Source organism: Gossypium hirsutum, chromosome D02, assembly GCF_007990345.1.
Source record: "Gossypium hirsutum isolate 1008001.06 chromosome D02, Gossypium_hirsutum_v2.1, whole genome shotgun sequence".
In the NCBI taxonomy this organism is placed as follows: Eukaryota; Viridiplantae; Streptophyta; class Magnoliopsida; order Malvales; family Malvaceae; genus Gossypium; species Gossypium hirsutum.
Window position 1 is genome coordinate 70,793,994 of NC_053438.1, and position 19,589 is coordinate 70,813,582.

General features: G+C 28.3%; 2 protein-coding genes across 4 annotated transcripts; one reads left to right on the forward strand and one right to left on the reverse strand.

The window, feature by feature from the left end:
• Positions 1–7,088: 7,088 nt before the first annotated feature.
• On the reverse strand, positions 7,089–18,102 carry LOC107908823 (protein FMP32, mitochondrial). 3 transcript variants are annotated; one of them, XM_016836101.2, is made up of 8 exons: positions 17,719–18,075; positions 17,319–17,450; positions 17,131–17,190; positions 16,190–16,266; positions 16,046–16,102; positions 15,880–15,946; positions 15,661–15,797; positions 7,089–7,334 (listed from the first exon to the last, which is right to left on the reverse strand). In XM_016836101.2, the coding sequence occupies exons 1-7, from the start codon at positions 17,857–17,859 to the stop codon at positions 15,678–15,680; spliced, it is 654 nt and encodes a 217-aa protein (XP_016691590.1). In that variant the 5' UTR covers positions 17,860–18,075; the 3' UTR covers positions 7,089–7,334; positions 15,661–15,677. The 3 variants fall into 3 exon arrangements, with proteins under 3 accessions (XP_016691590.1, XP_016691589.1, XP_016691588.1); XM_016836100.2 differs by lacking the exon at positions 7,089–7,334 and adding an exon at positions 12,384–13,570 and having other exon boundaries at positions 17,719–18,074; XM_016836099.2 differs by lacking the exon at positions 7,089–7,334 and having other exon boundaries at positions 15,278–15,797; positions 17,719–18,102.
• On the forward strand, positions 8,672–10,642 carry LOC107908822 (GATA transcription factor 5). The gene is made up of 3 exons (XM_016836098.2): positions 8,672–8,934; positions 9,064–9,376; positions 9,759–10,642. Exons 2-3 carry the CDS (start codon positions 9,068–9,070, stop codon positions 10,428–10,430), a joined length of 981 nt encoding a protein of 326 aa, XP_016691587.1. The 5' UTR covers positions 8,672–8,934; positions 9,064–9,067; the 3' UTR covers positions 10,431–10,642.
• Positions 18,103–19,589: the final 1,487 nt, after the last annotated feature.

Here is a 19,589-nt window from a genome sequence, read left to right on the forward strand (position 1 = left end):
TGGATTTCGGGTCGATACATTTTTATGTTTTTCAATAAAGAATATCGCAAATTTTGAAATTTGAATAGAATGTTAACAATATTAAAATTTGAATCTCGTATTTACGTAAAGGTCAAGAGTTAGAAATAAAAAACAGACAAATAAAAAAGGGTTTAATTGCACTAAATGCCTCAAGGACAAAATTATGGTTTGATCAATTTATAAATTTCAAAAAGTTTTAATTGAATTATCAAAATATTAGTATAATATTAATTAGATTATTTTTATTAGTTTACTTGTCAGTTTAAATATAACGTGAAGTATATATTTAAAATACATGAATCAAATTATAAACGCATATCCACCTATCACATGAATAATTTAAGTTTAACGTGTTAAAGAGAACAAACATTGTCAATAAAATTCGGAATATTATTTCTATTTTTTTAATATATCATATTGAAGTTGTTTGTAAAATAGGAACACACGTGTTCACAATTTGATATATATATATTAATATGGTATGTGTTCGATTTAAGTTGACATTCAATGTACAAATTAATGATTAGGCTGACGGAATAACTTAATTGATATCATGTTGATACTTTAAAAACTCGGAATGTTTAAAATTTAAGGACTAATTTAAAATTTGAGTTGTAATTTGAAAATGTCTAGTACAATCAACCCAACAAAAATCTCCATCATTTAGGTATATGGGTGAATCCAAAAGTTGAAGAAAAAAAATTGAAAATCGACTCAAATCACAATGTTTAGTTTTGACTTTATTAAGTATGATTTAAGTTAGGTTTAATTCATGATTCGATATTCGATTCACGAGTTAAAAAAGAAGAAGCAATTATTCAAATCGAATTATATTTTTATTTAATTTGTAATTAGATTATTAGGGCTCAAAATTCTACACTTGTATGGAGACCATTTAGAACATAGAAATGTGTTTGAAAACAACATACAATAAATAATGAGATGTATGATTTAAAATTAATTAGTAATAACAAATTAAATATGTACAATATTAATATAAAAAAATTAGATTAATTTGTTAATAAAACGAAATTTAAGCACATTTAAGCACAATTGTTTATCAGGTGTTGTCATCAATTTTGAGTTGTTATCGAGTTAACTTGTGATACCAACACAATCAACAACATTATTAATATATATAATTAATGAATATAATAAATTGTGCATAATAAAATAAAAACTTATAGAAACAACAAAATGAAGCTTTGGGTGATTAGTAAATTTAAGTTTTTACTAATCCAATTGGTGTGGGTTCAACTCCCACTATACCTATATTTTTATAGGTTTTGATTAAAAAAAACTAAAATACCCTCAAAATAATATAATTTATTTAAATTGAGGGATAATATTTTAATAATTTTTTCTAATCGGGATGATGTCGGTTGACTTGTGACACCTGAGTCGATAGCTTAATTAAGAGTAAGGATAGCTATACGACTGACTAAGGTAATAAATTGTGTAGATTAAAATAAAAACGTATAGAAAATAATAAAATGAAGCTTTGGTTAAGTGGTAAATACAAGCTTTTATTAATTCAATTGATATGGGTTCAAATCTCACAATATTTATATTCTTATGAAAAAGACTAAATACCCTCAAATGATATAAACTTATTTTAATTACGGGAGGATATTTTTATAATTTTTCTAACCAAGTTGGTGTTAGTTGACTCGTGACACTAACTCAGCCATGAACTTAATTAATAATATAGATAATTATTTGATGCACTAAGGATAAAGTTTTTTTACTTCACAAATAGAGTTAAAATATTATCATATGTTCTTAATTGACATTTATGAAAATAAATTAATGGTATACATGACAACTTTTAGAACTTGTTAACGTAACTTTTTTTAAGAAACATTAAAAACTAATAAATCGAACCGGTTCAAATCGGTGAAATCCTGTTCGATTCAATTAGGGTTTTTTTTGTGAAACAATTACGTTTCATTTACAATTTATTAACGTAACATTTTATCTTTTTCTTGGGCTCGGGAAGGTTTAAAGGATTCAAATGGCCCATTTGCTTATGGACTATTTCAGGCTATTCGGGTTTGAAGCTTGATTTTTTAGATCAAATCATTATAAATTTGAATCGTGTCGGATTTAATTAAATTCAAGTTCGAATTATTTAAGTTGAGTTTTATTTCAAGTTGAGGTCAATTCAGTTTAGAATCATCCTAAAAGAATTTAAGTTATCGAGCAACGAGTTCTTGCAGTTAAATCGAGTCGTTTCAAAACTGAATTTTGATCGATCAGGTCAAATTTTCAAGTTCAGGTCTACCGACTTTATATCCCGGAAATCACTGAGAGTGACTGCTTCCCTTCTACAGCGGGCTAAACAGCACTGCTACCAGCTTAATGACTAAGGTTTCAAACCCAATGTCTTAAAGTCAGCCAATGTTTGGGCCCTCAAAGTTAAACCAACATACTCATTTCAAATAATAATAGATAAGACTTTAGCATCAAAATAATAATGTAAAATGATAAATTTAGCTCTATTTTTTTTTACTTATTTTAGTTACTGAATTTTTTCAAAAAATTAATTATATATATTTCGTTCAATTAAGTCATTGTTAAAATTATAATAAATTAAATTTTTAACTGTTAAATTAATAATAAACCATTACAGATTAACAATAATATTTTTTCTGGTTGTTTTCCCCACGTGATATGTTTGGATTGTATCAAATGGTAAAAACTAGTATTTTACATTTAAAATCATTAAAATCGAAGTTTATGTATGATATTGCACATTAAATCAAAGTTTGTGTATAGTTTTGATATTTGTCCCATTTTTCGTCCAACAAAAAATAATTTGACTAATTTTGAAGCTTTAGGATTAGAGGTGTTCATATGTTAAGTCGGGTATGGAAGTTGAATGTTTGATTCCTAGCCCACCCTATATTTTAAATAAGTCTAATTTTTTCGTCCAAATCCTCTTAAATTTCGAACCAACCTTTAAATTTGGATGGATAAATTTAACTCTTGAACAAATCTATTAAAATTAAAAACTAAAATCATCCGATATAATGAATTATTACAAAAATAACGAAAAAATAAAGCATTAAAAATTAAATTTATCATTATCGTAAATAATAATTCATTTGTCTAGTTGTTGGATCGCTTTAAAAAAAAAACCCTTATTGATGATAAGATTCAGCACGCACAAACACAATTATAGAAGCAAGCAAATGGCCCTTTTATATTTTCTTTTGAGAAAAAAGCAAAGAAAAAAGAAAATTGTAAATTTTGGGGTCCATTTTGAAAATGTACGTGGATGCTGGTGTGTGCTCATTGAGCAATTTGGTGCGTGTTGCTTGTAGTATCAGCTCAGCTTGTATTTAAATATATATATTATATGTTTTTTTATATAATATTTAGAACTATTTATAACCCCTCCCCAACCTATAAATAAGAAGATAATACACTTTAACGCACTTGAACCCACGTCCTTCTGCATTGATGATAATACCCATACCAATCAAACTAAGACTCAATTGACCAGCTGAATTTTGTAATATGATGCATTAAAAACTAGGTAAGTGGAGGGGTAGTGACGGATGATAAAGTGCCTATCTAAGCAATCCATTTTCAGAAAATAAAATAAAACTCCACCTTTTAATAAAGAAGATTTTGAAAGGCATACATAATTTGTTTAAAATTAAAATTTTAACTTTCTATTTTCACAAAAGTTTTTTTTTCTTATTCTTTTTTTTGTTAATTATGAATTTGATCCTTGTACGGAAATATTAGTTTTGCTATTTATTTTTTTATTGGAATTTGATTTTTCAATTTTATGAAAATTGAAAAAATTAATCCAATTAAATAATACCATTAAACTTTGTTATCTAAAAAAATTTGACTTGAAAATTGACTTCATGTGTTTATTAATAATTTAACTAATTTTTCGAGTTTAATAAAATATAATAATCGAATTTTGATAAATTAAAATAAAAAGATTAAATTTTCGATTTTCGTAAAACAAAAAGGATGGAATTGAAAATTAGATTTATTGATTATATAAAAATAGGGGTATAAGATATTTAAAAAAGAATGTAGTGGAGTCAATAGTCATTTTGCTGAACTGGTCTTGTGTGAGTCATGTAATCACGTAATAATAAAATTTGTCAAATAACTATATCAATTTTAGGTAAACAAACAGCTATTATATATAGATTGATTTTTTATGAGATATTTTTCATTTTTTTGTTTAAAACGAATCAGGTTTTGAATATTTAAACTCGAATTTAACTCATATTTTAAATAAATTTAATCTTTTTAGTTCAAACCTATTTTTCAAATTTACTATTTTTGCTTAAACCTTTTTTATATATTGTTCAAACTTTAAATTAAAAAAAAAAAAAACTCTGACCTTTGCATAGGTTTGCAAGTAAAATTTACGTAATAACAAATAGAAGTGTTCATGGACCGAGTTGGACCCATACAAGGTATCTAAACAAAATTTCTAAGCCCGGACTAGACTCAACCCGAAAAATAAGCTTACTTTTTTCCCTAAGCCCAGTCCAATTTAAGAAAAGTGAACTCGGGCCTGAGTCGGCCCACCCATATTTGACTTTTTTAAGATTAGTATTTATTTAAAAATATTTTTTTAAAAATATAATACACTAAAAAAAGCTAAAATAAAAATTTTCTAACACATTAAAAAGTATTTATACTAAAAGACACGGATAAATATAATAAATATTTTATTTTATTTTATTGAAAATAGTTTTTAAATTTTTAAATTTTGGGTTGGATTATTTAGTTGTATAAGTTTGTTTTTAGGTTTTAGGTAAGGGGTTTAATTGTTATTGGGTTAATGATTTATATAAATACAAATATATATAAAATTATTTAACATATATAATATTTTTATAATATAATATAGGTAAAAAATTATTGGCCAAAGCCCGATCCATATAAAAAATAAACCTTAAATTTTATCAAGCTTATTTTTGTTCATTTTATTTCATCCAAATTCTCTTATTTTTCGAGTAGATCTTAAGGCTTTGACGAATAATTCGATTGTAATAAAATAAAATAAAAACTCATTATTATTTTACTATGAAATTAGTCAACTTTAACGGTACTTAAAATTTGTATGTAAGCGGCAGACATAAATTAGCATCTATGATGCTTATCTAAGTGGTTATTGGTTTATTATATTTAAATACTCAATTTTAATTTATATTTTAAATAAGTTATTATGTCTTTTTGGGAAATAAAAATTTTAAATAAGTAATTATATTAAATGTTATTGTTCTAGAACCTTCCAAAATTAATCATAGTATTTATATTAAAATTTCTAGCATAATTTAATATAATTCTCATATATAATATAATATCTAACTTTTTTTTTCTTCAATGAAACATTAGTATCAATAGTGGAATGCTGGATTACCTCTGTGTCCTTTTAAGTTTAATGATCTGAGCATGACTATTGGTCTGGTGATGTTCTTGCTGGCTCACCTTGACCGTTCTCAGCTTGTTTTGTATGACTGGGAAGGTTACGTAGTTGTCTGATAGATTTTTTTTATTGTCACGGGCTTAGAGTTTTTTGAGTTTAAATTTTTTTTTAAAATTTTAAAAGATTTAATTAAATTTTTTACAAATTTAAGGTTTAATAATAATTTTTTAAAAAATTGAGAATTTTGAATAAATATTTTTAAGAATCTTGAAATGATTAATGATAATTTATAAAAAAAAATTTAAAGAGTTTAACTAAAACTTTTAAAAAATTTGAATGATTTAATTAAAAATTTTGATTGCTCGTATTCGAATCCAATTATGCAAAAATCATGTGTGGATTTTCGGTAAATCATTTTAGCTCAAATCTCAAAATGTAGATTTATTATAATTATTTGTATTTATAATTTTAGAAATAACTTGTATTAAAAAAATATACTTAATCCAATTAAATAATAATAGTTAGTCTATCACTTTTTTTAATTTAAATTTAAATTTAAATTTTCATTTGTTCATTTTTGTTGTTCTTATCATCATGTACGGCTAAATCCCACTATTTGGATCATACTTCACTGTGATGATTTTTTCTATGTTTTTTTATCGTTATTTCAAATGTTATAAAGGAAAATACCAAACAAGGTGACCAAACGGTCCAATGCATTTTTAGCAAAAAGCCGGGCTCTTATTTTAATAATTAATGACAGTGGATTTAAGTTTAGCTCGAATGACATGAGTATTGTTGTCATGCAGGAAGATTTGAATTTGTGTACACTAAAACGTATTATCCTCGTATTTATGAGTTGGGGAAACTATGAGTAATTCCAGTCATTTTGTAAAAAAAAGATAAAATATTATATTTTTAAAAATTTAAATACTAATATTCTTATTTTATCTTTATTTTGGAATTTTTTAACTGATAAAAGTGATTGTTTTAAAAAAATATTATAATATATATTTAAATAAATCAAAATATATTAAATAAAATCATGATGATCATAGCATTTGAGATTTGAAATTGAAATTGAAATTGTTATATAAATTAATTTAATGTTATATTACCCATTTAAAATATTTGGAAGGTATATTTACTATTTTTTAATTACATTTTAGTTTTTAATAGTAAATAAAAAATAATATCTCAATAATCACCGGTGGCAGAGTCAATAAGGGACCCAGGCGTCATGGCTTTTCTAAAATTGTAAAATTTTAATTTAGACTCTATATAATTTATAAAAATTTAAATAGTAATAGTAAAATTAAATTTTAGCTTAAAAAATGATAAAAATTTGATTTAACCCTTTAAAAATGATAAATATATATATTATTAAATGATGAAATTACATTTTTACTATCGTAAAAATATATAATTTAATTTCTGTCTCCTCCAAGATTTTTTTTGACTCCGCCACTGATAATCACAATAATGAATGAATTATAGGTGAAATGGTAAAAAAATATGTGTTCAAATACTCGATAAATTTATATATATTTTTATTAATAATAAAATTAAAATCAGGTATTCTGAAAAGGTATGTACAAACCCAAGTATTTAAATATATTAAAATTTAGGGATTTTTTATAAGAAATAATATTTGTTAGAATTAATTAAAATTTTAAGTAAACTATTTAATTTGATTTTCCAATTAGTGTTTTAGTCCACGGTGCAACTCACATTACATGCGTGAAACATTTTACACGTAATTTCGCCACTAAATCAAAGAACCAACAACCTTTCAACCACGTGACTTCCACTCGCGTCTTGAACCGTCCGATGTAGAATCCGAAGCCCTAACATCCGTTGGATTAAGCACGCTCAACTTCTGTCGCTTGTTGATAAAACCCTCCTAATAAAAGAAAGGGGCGGGAATTGTTATGCAAAAATCCACCGAAAAGAGGCCGAGATTAACGCTACAAAGCAATCTAATTTCGTAAATAATCTCAAAATTAGTGGCAATTTTGGGAGAATAATAAATAAATTAAAAATAATTCTACAAAAGATGAAAATTGAATAATGATTGCAGTTTCAAGGGATGGTCCATTAGTACGTTTGTTATAGTTTTTCGAACTTATCTTAGCGCCAAAAGCCGCCTGTCAGCTATCTCCGCTCACAGACCAATCACCAATCACTATTTCCCTTTATTAACAACAACATTAACGGGAAATGACTTTCTTGGAGTTTGCATTATAGGAAGGTACCAATTATATGAAGGGACCAATCGTTATAATTCTAAATTGGTTAAAATATCTAATTGAGGCTCCGAAATATTAATATTATATCAATTATGTCATTTTATTAATTTATGCGTTAGTTCTGATCTAACATTAAACATTTTAAAAATATATAGATTAAATTGTAAATACGTGTATACTTATTACATGGACAATTTTAAATCTGACGTGTTTAAAAAAACGTCATTAAATTTTATGATAGTTATTCTTTAACAGGTACACATTTGTTTCGAAATTCGATAATAAATACTAGAGTTGTAATCAATACTAGCGAAACTAATAAAAGGACTTGATTAATATGATATCGATACTTAAGGACTTAATTAGAACATTTTGAAGTTTAAAGGCTAATTTAGAATTCGGGTCATGCTTGAGGACATATGGGGCAATTAACCATAAAAAAATTACATAGGAAAAAGAAAATTTTCAACACTTGATTAATTATATATATTTAAAAAAAAGGTGTTGATAACATATTAATTTTTTCTCAATACAAAATTTTTAAAAACAAAATGTTAATAAGGTAAATAGATAAATAAGTAATTGATGTTCTTATATTTAAAATAGATTATCTATAATTTTATTAAAAATAAAATAATAAAATACTTATATTTTAACTTTTATCTAGAACTAATCAAAACTTGCAAAATTTCAAATAATTTTATAATATAAGCTCAACACACATTAAATTTATCTTATGTTAATATTAAAACAAATATTATATCTTTACTTATTATAAAAAATTAAACAAACGAAAACTTGCGTTAGATAATGCAAATAAAATTAGTAGGGTGAATTATATTTGTATGCATATTTTTTTAAATAAATAATTAAGAAAATAAAAAATAATAAAGAAAAAAAGTAGAAAAGAGACATATGTCAAAAGCAAATGCAATGAAAATGAAACAATCGAAAAATAAAAAAAGAAAAAAGAAAAAGAAATCTTTGTGGAAAAAATAATGGATTTGGTCCAAACAAGGCCACCACAGAATAGTCAAGCTCTTCAAAAAAGACTCTTTTATATTTTTGGGTATAAATAATTTGAAAAATTGTAATAATAAAAAAAGGGATAAGCCATTAAAATCAATTTTAGCATTAGTTTCGCCTTTCAACAAAGCCTTAACCAATTCTTAACCTTTTTCCGATCAGTTTCCTACTTTCATTCTTCTTCTTCTTCTTCTTCTTCTTCTTCTTCATATTCTTCATCTTTATCAGGTAATTATTTCATAAAGTTATATTATATGTATATGTAAAATTTAATTATTTATCTTTTTTTTTCTTCTTGTTTTAAAATTTATGGGTTTAATCCTATATATGATTTTGGGAATTTAATTATAATAATAGAAAAATGGAGCTTTGCATGGAAGCCAAAGCGTTGAAATCAAGTGTAAGAGGAGAATTCACGAAGAACAGCCATAACCAGAACCAGCATGTTGCTTTTGATGATTTTTTTAGCTCAAACGGTGGCGTTTCCAGTGAAGAATTTTCAGTTGATTGTTTTTTTGATTTTACTAATGGAGAATTTGAAGAAGAAAATGAAGAGAAAAATTCTGCGCTTATTTTCTCGCAAGAAGAAAGAGTAACAGATGATGATAGTAACTCGAATTCAAGCAGTTTTTCTTTTGATTCCGGTCTTACTAATGAACTATCCGTACCGGTAATTTTCATTTCTGGATTTTTTTTGAATTTTTTGAATTTTTTCATGCATTCTTTTACCGGTTTTTTTAATCATTTGCAGGCTTTTTTTTTCTTGTTTTTTCATGCATTTTTTTGAATTTTCAATGCATTCTTTTGCCGGCGATTTTCATTTTAATTTTTTTTCATCTTTTGATCTTTTGCATGCATTTTTTGAACTTTTTGAAAATTTCCTGCATTCTTTTACTGGTGATTTTCATTTTTAAATATTTTCCATGCAATTCTTTTATTTTATTTTCGACTGTTTCCATTCATTTTTTAGTTTTTTTTTGAAATTTCGTGTTTTTCTTGGTTTTTTTTTATGTTTTTTTTTTAAATTTGTTGATTCTTTTTTTGGTGTTTAGGATGATGAAATTGCAGGGCTTGAATGGGTATCACAATTTGTGGACGATTCTTTTCCCGTGCTACCATTTTCATGTCCGGTTTTCAAGCAACAAACCGAGAACCAACCAGAAGCTCGGTTTGAACCAGAATCAGCACCAGTTTTTGTGAAAACTCCATGTTTTTCATCACCAATTCCATCAAAATCGAGAAGCAAAAGGGCTAAACCAACCGGCAAAACATGGCCGTTCGGGTCATTCTCTCGTTTTGAGTCGTCAACTTCTTCGACAACAACGGCTTCGTCATCAAGCACTTCTTCGGGATTTTCAATTTCTTCGACACCAACTCAAAAACCCAATTTGGGTGACATCATTGAACCGCCGACAAAGAAACAGCGGAGAAAATCGGTCGTTCAATCCAACGGGAACGCTTTCCAACGAAGATGTAGTCATTGCCAAGTTCAAAAGACTCCGCAATGGAGAACCGGTCCACTCGGTGCCAAAACCTTGTGTAATGCTTGCGGGGTTCGTTACAAGTCCGGTCGGCTCTATCCCGAGTACAGACCTGCTTGTAGCCCCACTTTTTCCGGTGACATGCACTCCAATAGTCATAGGAAAGTTTTGGAAATGAGGAAAAAGAAAGAGTTAGCAGGGAAAGAACCGGATGAGTTGACCCCGGTTGTTCCAAGCTTTTGAGTTTAACAAGAACCCGGTTTAGTTTTAACTCTTATTAGGGTTAGCTTTTTATTAGGGTTTATAGTGTTTAGTTTCTAGAATTTAAGGGTCTAATTATGGAAATTAGGTAGGCTTTCATTTCTAGTTTTTTTTTTATATTTCCTTTTAGACTTTTTTTGGTCATTTTATTAGCAGCAGATTTTTAACGAGGGCGAAATTTACAAGTTGAATTTTATAATTTCTACTATTATTATTAATTTATTATTAATTTTTAAAAATTCAAACTTTGAAATGGTTACTTTCATGTTGTTTTTGACACGTTCAAAATAGTTCAGCCGGCCATAACGGTTTGGACTGATATATTTAACGTTCAAATTACAACCTTGGTCCTTTTACTTCACTTAAATTTAAAATTTTGTCTTTACATTTTGATTTGATAGAAGTTAATCTTTATTTCTATAATGTTCTCAGTTAGTTCACACCCATACGAGTTCATCCTAAAAATACTTCAATAGATTGGATTTTTTATTGAATTAAAAAAATCAGAAAACGTCAAATCTAAAAATAGAGATTAAAACCAAAAAACTAAAATCATAATTTCACCTAGGAATTGTTGAAGAGTTAATCCAAAATTAACACCAACTGAAGGCAATAATGTTTCAACCGGACCGACCGAACCGACTTAGTTGGAGCGAGATTTTTTAATAAATTTTTTATTATTTTTCTGAATTTTAAATAATTTTATTTATCAAAATGACCGGACCGATGAAATCGATTAGATCACATGTACAATTCTAAAAACATTGATTAGACAAAATCTTTTTTACCACTTCATAGATGTAATTCAGTTGATAAATTATATTCTTATACTTGAATAAATGTCAAAATTGAAAAGTAGCATAGATTTTTATTTTTAGAGACCAGGAAATAAAGAACAAGTTGTTGAAATATCTGGATCAAAATGGTTAAAAATGTATTAATGGGTGCTGAGTCAGTGGTGTAAATGCCTAGAGACCCCAATGTCCCCCATGAAAATTGACAAAAAAAAGAAGAGGAGAAAAATAGGTCAATGACTCAAATGAGCCCTCTCAAATCCATTTTAGTGGACCACAGTATTTTCATTAAAAAAAAATGATACACTTGGCATTGGTAATGGTAGGGCGATATTGGTATAGCCGCCCTTTGATAGTGATTGAAAATTTTAATTTTTTTTTGTTTTGCCATTTGTTTAGATCGTAATGCTTAATTTATGTTATAAGGATGGGTTTAAATTAGTTTATCTTTAATTTTTATACTATAAAAAGAAATTATGGTTAAGAATTTCATGTTGTGATCTATTAATTGGGTGTTCAGTTTCTTTAGGAATAGCTTAAATTCAAATCACAGTTCTACTAAAAATAAAATAAAAGTTAAATTTTAATAAAGTCAAAATTATTTGAACTCAATCGATCGGTTGGACCAAGATTGATTGGGACATTGATCCAAAAAAAGCTTTGAACTAGTATAGGCACGTTGAAAAGAGCAAAAAATTAAACAGAATTTTTAATAAATACATTTTTATTTTTTATAAACTTTTTAATGATTTATTTAATTGAACTAAACAGATCAATTGGACCGACCAATTGATAGCCTAACCCTGACTATGGACCACCAATCCGAATCTAAAACCCTTGAATTTCTATTCAACAATTACAATTTAATAGAATTAATAAATCTTTTAAACTACAAACGAAAAAATTGAAAATTCAATGTTATTTTTTAGACAATAAATGTTAACTTGTTACAATTTGACTTTATTTAATTCATTTTAATATTACAAGAATTTAATTAATTCATTTAATAATAGGAAAAACTAAAAAAATCTTGATAGATACTTTCACTTTTTTTCTCTTGTTATGTTTATTTATAGTTAAAGACTTGCTTTTTATACTTTAATTTGATTGTTTTATTTTTATGAGATCATCTTCCTTCGGATGCAAGCGGTAAGGTGTGTGGGCATTCGACAGAAACCATTAATCATGTACTGAGACTCTGCTTCTCAGCTGTGGTGACATAGTTGGTAGTGATCAAACCGAATAAACATGAAGAATTTTTTAACATCAGTTTGGAGGAGTGGTTTGGGATTAACCTATCGAATCCAAAGTATCTTGTTTGTAATCCTAATGATTGGCCGACTCTGTTTGGTGCTATTTGTCGACACTTATGGATTAGAAGGAACAATTCGGTGTTTAATGCAGATTTCATTGAGGGGATTAGTATCTTGGAGAAAAGTTACAGAACGAGGGATGAGTATATTCATCTCAATAAGGATTTGGCAAGCTCGATCGGGCAAAGACAAACCAAAGCTTGTAAATTAATTAGGTGGAATCCACCGGAGGATGAATAGCATAAGGTGAAGACTGATGATGCTGTGTGCACAGTGTCTGGGAATGCTTCAGCCGGGGGAGTAATCCGGGACAAGCATGGTAAGTGGACTTCTGGTTTCTCTAAATATATTAGTTGTTGCTCTGCTCTTAATGCTGAGCTTTGGGGAATGTAGGAGGGTCTCCAATTAGCTTGGAGTCTAGGCCTTCAACAAGTTGTGCTAGAGATGGATAGTATGGCAGCTATCCATTTGATTCAAGCGGAGACAATGGAGGTCCACCACTCAGTTGTGTTATGAGCAATTAAAGATCTCATTCAACGCTCCTGAGGGTAATCGAGTTGCTGATGGTATGACAGCAATGACATTTTCAAGGCATCGGGGCAGGTGTATTTATCTGCAACCTCTGGCTGAAATCCTTCAAAGGCTACATGATGAGTGATCTAAAGTGACTTTGCCTCGACAAGGCTAGTCACAATCTTTTTCCTCTTGTACCAAAAACAAACTTCTCACACAAAAATATCTAGTAAATCATGATTGGTTGATAAAAAAGTGCTTTTAAGAAAATAATTCAGGTTGGTCTTCAACTAGAATAATTAAAAACTAATGATACTAAAAAAGTGGAGGACCAAATTAATGTCTAAGACTAAATATCAAATCAAAGCATAATAGAGGGACTAAAATCAAATTTGACCAAACCTAATTATATGAATAAGTCGATCAAACTCAGAATTCAATGCAACGCAAAGGGTTTGAGATGCAAGCTTGTAAATTGCAAAATAGGCAGCTTCCCTGTCAGCTGATATCATCCATATATGAAATATTAGAACCCTTTGCAATGAATTAATAAAAGTTTAATTATGAATTTCATCCACCAACTTTACGAAAACCAGGAAGTTAGTTTAATTAACAAAGTTAAATTTTACTATTAAATTGTTAATCTGAAAATTAGTAGTTCAACAATTTATGTACACGAAATTAGTAAAAGTTAGCAATTCTACAATTTATACGCAATAAATTAGCAAAAATCAGCAATTCATCGTCTACCAATAAATGGACTAACTTATCAATTTTTGTAAAGCACAAGGTTCCAATTCTAGCAAATTAGAGAGAGTAACTTCTCAATTTTGTTAAAATTGAGGGATGAACTTCAGAATTAGACCATCAACAAATATAATTTTACATCAATAATTGAAGACAGAAAAGTCAACTCACATCCAAAAATGGAACTATTTTTCCACAGTTCGCACCGTCTAATGCCCAGCTTTGTTGACAATCAAATGAATTATTAATATTATTTTACTTAGAAAGAGGCATGGCATAATTGTTTGGCATTTAAACAGGGCATATAAGGACCTTGACCCCCTAAAATGATAAAATTATCATTTAGTCCCTTCATTTTTTTTTGATACAATATCTAAAACTACCCATAATTCCTTCCTAACCCTTAGGCGGATAAATACACTCGAACCTACACCCTCTTGCACTGGCAAAAATGCTGATGCCAACTGAGCTAAAACTCAGTTAGCAGTCTCTTCAAATTTTATATAATGGTAATATTGCACTTTGCCCCCAATTTTATAATTCATTTCTAACCCCTAAAGCAATATCAAATCAACTAGTTCAAAGAAAGAGGACCAATTGCTTGATCCATTTTAACCTTAGTTATATGTTTTTAATATTAACCCTACTATTCATACAATATCTAGGGAAGTTTGGCAAGACTTTGAGTCGGACAAAAAAGGGGACAAATGTAGGTTAAAAAAATGGTATGGGAAATATAATTATTAATTAAACAGTAGACAATTTGTTTATAGAAAATTTAATGACCACTTTCCAAATACAATTAAGCTATAAAATTTAAATATTAATTGTGCAAATTCATTTTTATGTCTAAAGGTAGTAGCAAATTTCTTGAAGTTATCATATACTAATCATAAGATGCGTCTTTCAAATAAATAGAGATAAGTTTTTGTTTAATAAAATCTTATCAGTGATAATTATATATACAAATTTTTAAATTTTAAATCATTATTTTCTAAGTAATTTAGATGAGGATAATTTAATAAGTAAATTTATCTCAAGGCTAATACATAATTAAAAAGACCATGTTTAAAATATTTATCATCTACTTAATTAGAATTTAATTTGATAATAATTAAAGATAAGTTTAAGATAAACTAAATCTTCAGTGTTCAGAAATTAGAAAGTCACAAGATGATTAATAATTAATGATATATTTTAGTTTGAAATTATCCTATATGCCTAAGAGTTAAAAATAATTTAAATGAAAATATATTTTCTAACAAAATTCAAAATAAATGTTTTTTTTCCCTATATGGTATTTAAGGAATGAATGAAGAAGTTGAAGAAGCCTACCGTTTATAGACTTAATTGCTATCAAACAATCAAAGAAACCTTATATGAACTGTTAAATCAAGCATTTGCAGTCATCAAGATCATCATCATAAAACTCAAGCAAACCACGTATAAAGATCACAAATCGAAAAATGAAAACATTTCAAACTTTATTTTTTCCCCTTTGTCAATGTATATCAACTAGCCAGAAAGGCAATTACGAGCCCTATATTCAAGAAAAGCCAAATTCTAATAAGAACTAGGTCAAGTTACAACTATCTCCCTAGCCTTTCCTAGGATTGCATTAAAATTTAGAACATACCAAGTAAACAAGGTTGTACAGTAATAAACAGTGCTTAATCCTAAAAGAAGCACTGATAATTGTTCCGGACAACTGGGAATTGTCTTCCCTGGCCAACTTAGACAACCGTGCTATGAAAAATGTAATTCTCACCCATTTTTCCCCGAGTATTAAAGTTGCCCGAAGAGAAGAATGAAATTTGAGGTTTATGAAGGGAAAGTTGGCATTACCCGAAACAGATGTAATGCTACATCAAGATGCGGAGTACGGCTAGGCCGACAGCAGATATGGAGACAAGGGTACCTATGCAGTACTTAATCACATCATATTTTGCTGCTTCCAACTGTGCTCTCAAGGCATGAATTTCCTGTAGACAATTCAATATTGGGTTAATATCTGTATGTCAGCTAAATAGGGGTTTTCAAATGAAAATAAACAAGCAAGCTCACTCTATCTAGCTTGTTTGTCAGGTTTGTAGTTTCTGCATTTTGATTGGCTAGTTCATCACGTATGCGCCTAAAATCAGTTCAGAGTTAGGAAAATAAATGCATGAGCGCTGAAGAAACAGAAGAAAGCAAGTACTGTAATGAAGAGAAGAAATTGAAGTTGACCTACCCTCTTTCAAGATTTAAATCCAGGCGCTGCCCAGCGGTGACCTTGTCAATTTCATACCTGTTCGAGAGACCAGTTGTATAAAATCAAGCCAGTAAATTTTTAAAGAAGTTAAAAATACATTGCCTTATGCTCCACAAAACATGCCTTAGTTCACTTCGCATTTTTTCTATGTCACCTCGAAGTTTTTCAGTTTCACGTTGCAACATAGAAAAATGATAATCCTGCATTAAAATGAAACACTTGTAAGAAACCACACAAAGACTATAAGTATTTGCATAACCATCTGTTGGTCCACTCTCAATGATAATTTACAATGGATGCATTAGAACTAAAAAGAACATTTAGAATAACTTAATATGAGAATCACTATAACATCTAATCATGAGAAAAAACTTCCTACCAAGGGCCAAATTTTAAAAGTTGATCCAAACAAGCTCAATGAGAAGAATTCTCTTTCAATTTCAACAGGATCTGATAAAACTGCCAAAAAACTCTGTACTCCATCTTAAACCCTGTACTTGATATGTTGTCAACCACCATTGAAGCATCTTCACCTCAACTTTAAAGTATTCATCCAATTTCTACCCCATGTGTTCTCTAACCTACACTCTCCTTTGATACGAGATTATTCATCCCAACTTTCTCCTTAACCTCCTTCCTTCTCTAAACCCGAGCTATCATCAATAGAAGGGCAAAAGGAGAAAGTACTAGAGCAAAAAAGCACTTAAAAAATTCCAAATAGAAGTATAGAACCACACTTACCCTAAAGTGACTCAACATTAGAAATAGCAATATTCTATGTTCAATTATTCAGTTTTGTTTAAGTGCTTCTGTCCAACACACATTCAGACATTAAATATGAAAAAAACTCAGAATAAAATTGAATCCCACAAGCAACACTAAAGTTGACACGCAAGGAAAAAAAACTTCAGTGCCATGATATCATTGATTCAAATAGAATTGAATCCCAAATACTAGACTCAGTAAACGATTGATCGGAAGTGTTTGCTTTGAACCAAATGGTAGTTATCTAAATAATGCAAACATAATAACAAGTCCAGCTTTGCCGATTCAGATAGGAGTACCTGAGAACTTTTTACTTCAGATTTAAACTTTGACAAATTGGCTTCTTGGAGCATCTCAGTCTACAAAGTAAAACAAGAAGAAAATATCAACTAGCTGATGAAGATTATACTTAATAGAGAAAACATTAAACAGTACTGAGTACCGAAAACAAAAAACCAAAAGGAAAATCATAAATATATCCTCTTACCTTCTGCATTTCTGCTTTAGAAACAAAAGAATGAGAAACATTCTCCAAGCTGTCGTTTAACACTTCGGTGATTGCTGCTGTTATTGCCTCTGCTTGTTTTGATGGCACGCCTTCCGCTTCCAAACTTCGAACCTATCAAATGTTCAAATAACTCATAAACTTGAACAAAAGAGACGAAACAAATTAAGTAAATTCCATTTCTATTTTATTTTCAAAAACTAAATTCCATGTCGGACAGTAAGAAAACCAGATTTCATTCAAGTATAATACTTAAAAGCAGTAATCACTATACAAACTCCAATTATCCTCCTAATTACAAGAAAATATTCAAACCAGATTTCTCACAGTTTTTATCCCGGCAACCAAACAGGAAACTCTTAAGAAAAATAAAAAGGATTACCAGAGCCAATGTATCGACGAGAAATGCACGCTTTCCGTTGGAATTAACAAGTTGAGAAATCTGCCGGGATCCAAATTTGTTAACGAGGGAACTGGAATACGCATCAAACCCTAATTGAACCACGCGTTTATACGCGCTCATAATTTTTTTTTTTCGAATCTGAAATTGATGGACCAAAAGAGTGAAAATTTTAAAAATTTCAGATTGATTGCAAAGGAAAACGATGAAAAAACTCGATCAATTTGTGTCGGAAAAGAGAGCCAACGAAGGAAAGAATATAAAATTAAAGAGAAAGAAAAAGACCCGCGAGGAAAACGAGGGAGAATTTTATAGAGTCGCCAGAGTTGAAGGCGCCATAACAAATTGTTTGTGGTAAGAATGTTTGAACCGGATTGTACTGAGTTGAACCGGTTTAATCAAAAATTGGTTATACTTTTTAATATTTTTACTTTTATTAAATTGATCAATTTGGTAAATTAGTGGTCTGATCAATTTGACCATGATTGGATTCTAAAAGTATTAGTGTGTTGAGATTCCAACACAAATTTGAAAATTAGATTCAATCGATTAAAATTGTCCCGAAGCCAATACTAACTTATTGAGGATGCGTCAACTTTTGATAGGCAACCTTTTGAAAACTTCTTTGAGAGAAATTATTCCTCCTTCAACAAAAATATAAATTAAACTTAATCTAATTTGATCATTAAAAAAACCAACAATCAAACTCGACCAACTTAAATCTTAATTGATAAAAAATAAATTTCAATATAAATTTAAAATTAATTAAAAACTCAAAATGATTCGAATTCATACTCATGTCTCGAGTATTCAAACTTAAAACTTAATACAAACTGAAAATAACGAGAAAATTTAAAAAATCCGAATAACTCGATTTTATATCACCCGAATTCAACCACTTGTGACCAATTGATACGTCTATAGCATAATTGTGTTGAAAGTAATTTTTATAAAATGGATTTGGATATTTTATATCCGACAATGGTTCCTCGAATTCACAATATGGACATAAAATATTTATTTTAATGTGAAATTATCTAATTATGAAACAGAAAAATAAAATTCAACAATATTGTCAAGACTTAAGTACTAGAAACAAAAATCCCATTTTCTTTTTGGAATTTCTACATTTTTAAAAGAAACTAGAATCCATTTTCTTCAAATAAAAAATAAAAAAGAAATTGTAGGATTTCTTTTCAAGAACTTCTTCTCTCACTAAGCAAAGTAGTATTTACTAGAACGATATAAAGATTGTATCAAATTAGTCCAGTGACTATTGGACAGATTACTTTAATCCTTATTATATTAAAATTTTTAAAAAAAAAAAGTAAAATGTAACAAAATTAGCATTTACATTTAAAAAATTGCATATTTTTTTATTTACAATTTTACTCCAAATAAAAGGGTTCATTTCTAAAATTATAAAAAAACTTTTAAAATATGTAACAGTAAATGATATTATTCAAACGGTAAGTATTAACTCTATTAAAACTTGACATTATTCAATTTTTTTAATCCATTCAAGGATTAAATTGATACATTTAATATGAAAAATTAATTCGATCTGATTCCTAGAAACATGTTAAAAACATTCATCTTACAAATAATCCGAAAAATGACGTTTTTTTTAACAATAAATATTAACTCCGTTAAAATTTAACCTTAATCAATTATTTTTAATAGTACGATGATTAAATTGATCCAATCATGGGCTAAAATCTAAAGGCTAAAATAGCAATGAATATATATTCTATCCATCAATAGTGAAGCATCAAAATTCATAGCAATTTAGCAACTATAATAATCAAAGGATGAGCTTTTCTAAATAAACAAGCTTCCATCAATGGCAGGCA

Excerpts from the sequence above, each read along its gene's own strand:
- LOC107908823 (XM_016836101.2), bottom strand. The coding sequence starts at position 17,859 with ATGAGCGCGTATAAACGCGTGGTTCAATTAGGGTTTGATGCGTATTCC. Across the intron at positions 17,191-17,318 it reads CTAAAGCAGAAATGCAGAAG|ACTGAGATGCTCCAAGAAGC; the intron begins GTAAGAGGATAT and ends TTTACTTTGTAG. Across the intron at positions 15,798-15,879 it reads TGACAAACAAGCTAGATAGA|GAAATTCATGCCTTGAGAGC; the intron begins GTGAGCTTGCTT and ends AATTGTCTACAG.
- LOC107908822 (XM_016836098.2), top strand. The coding sequence starts at position 9,068 with ATGGAGCTTTGCATGGAAGCCAAAGCGTTGAAATCAAGTGTAAGAGGA. Across the intron at positions 9,377-9,758 it reads CTAATGAACTATCCGTACCG|GATGATGAAATTGCAGGGCT; the intron begins GTAATTTTCATT and ends TTTGGTGTTTAG.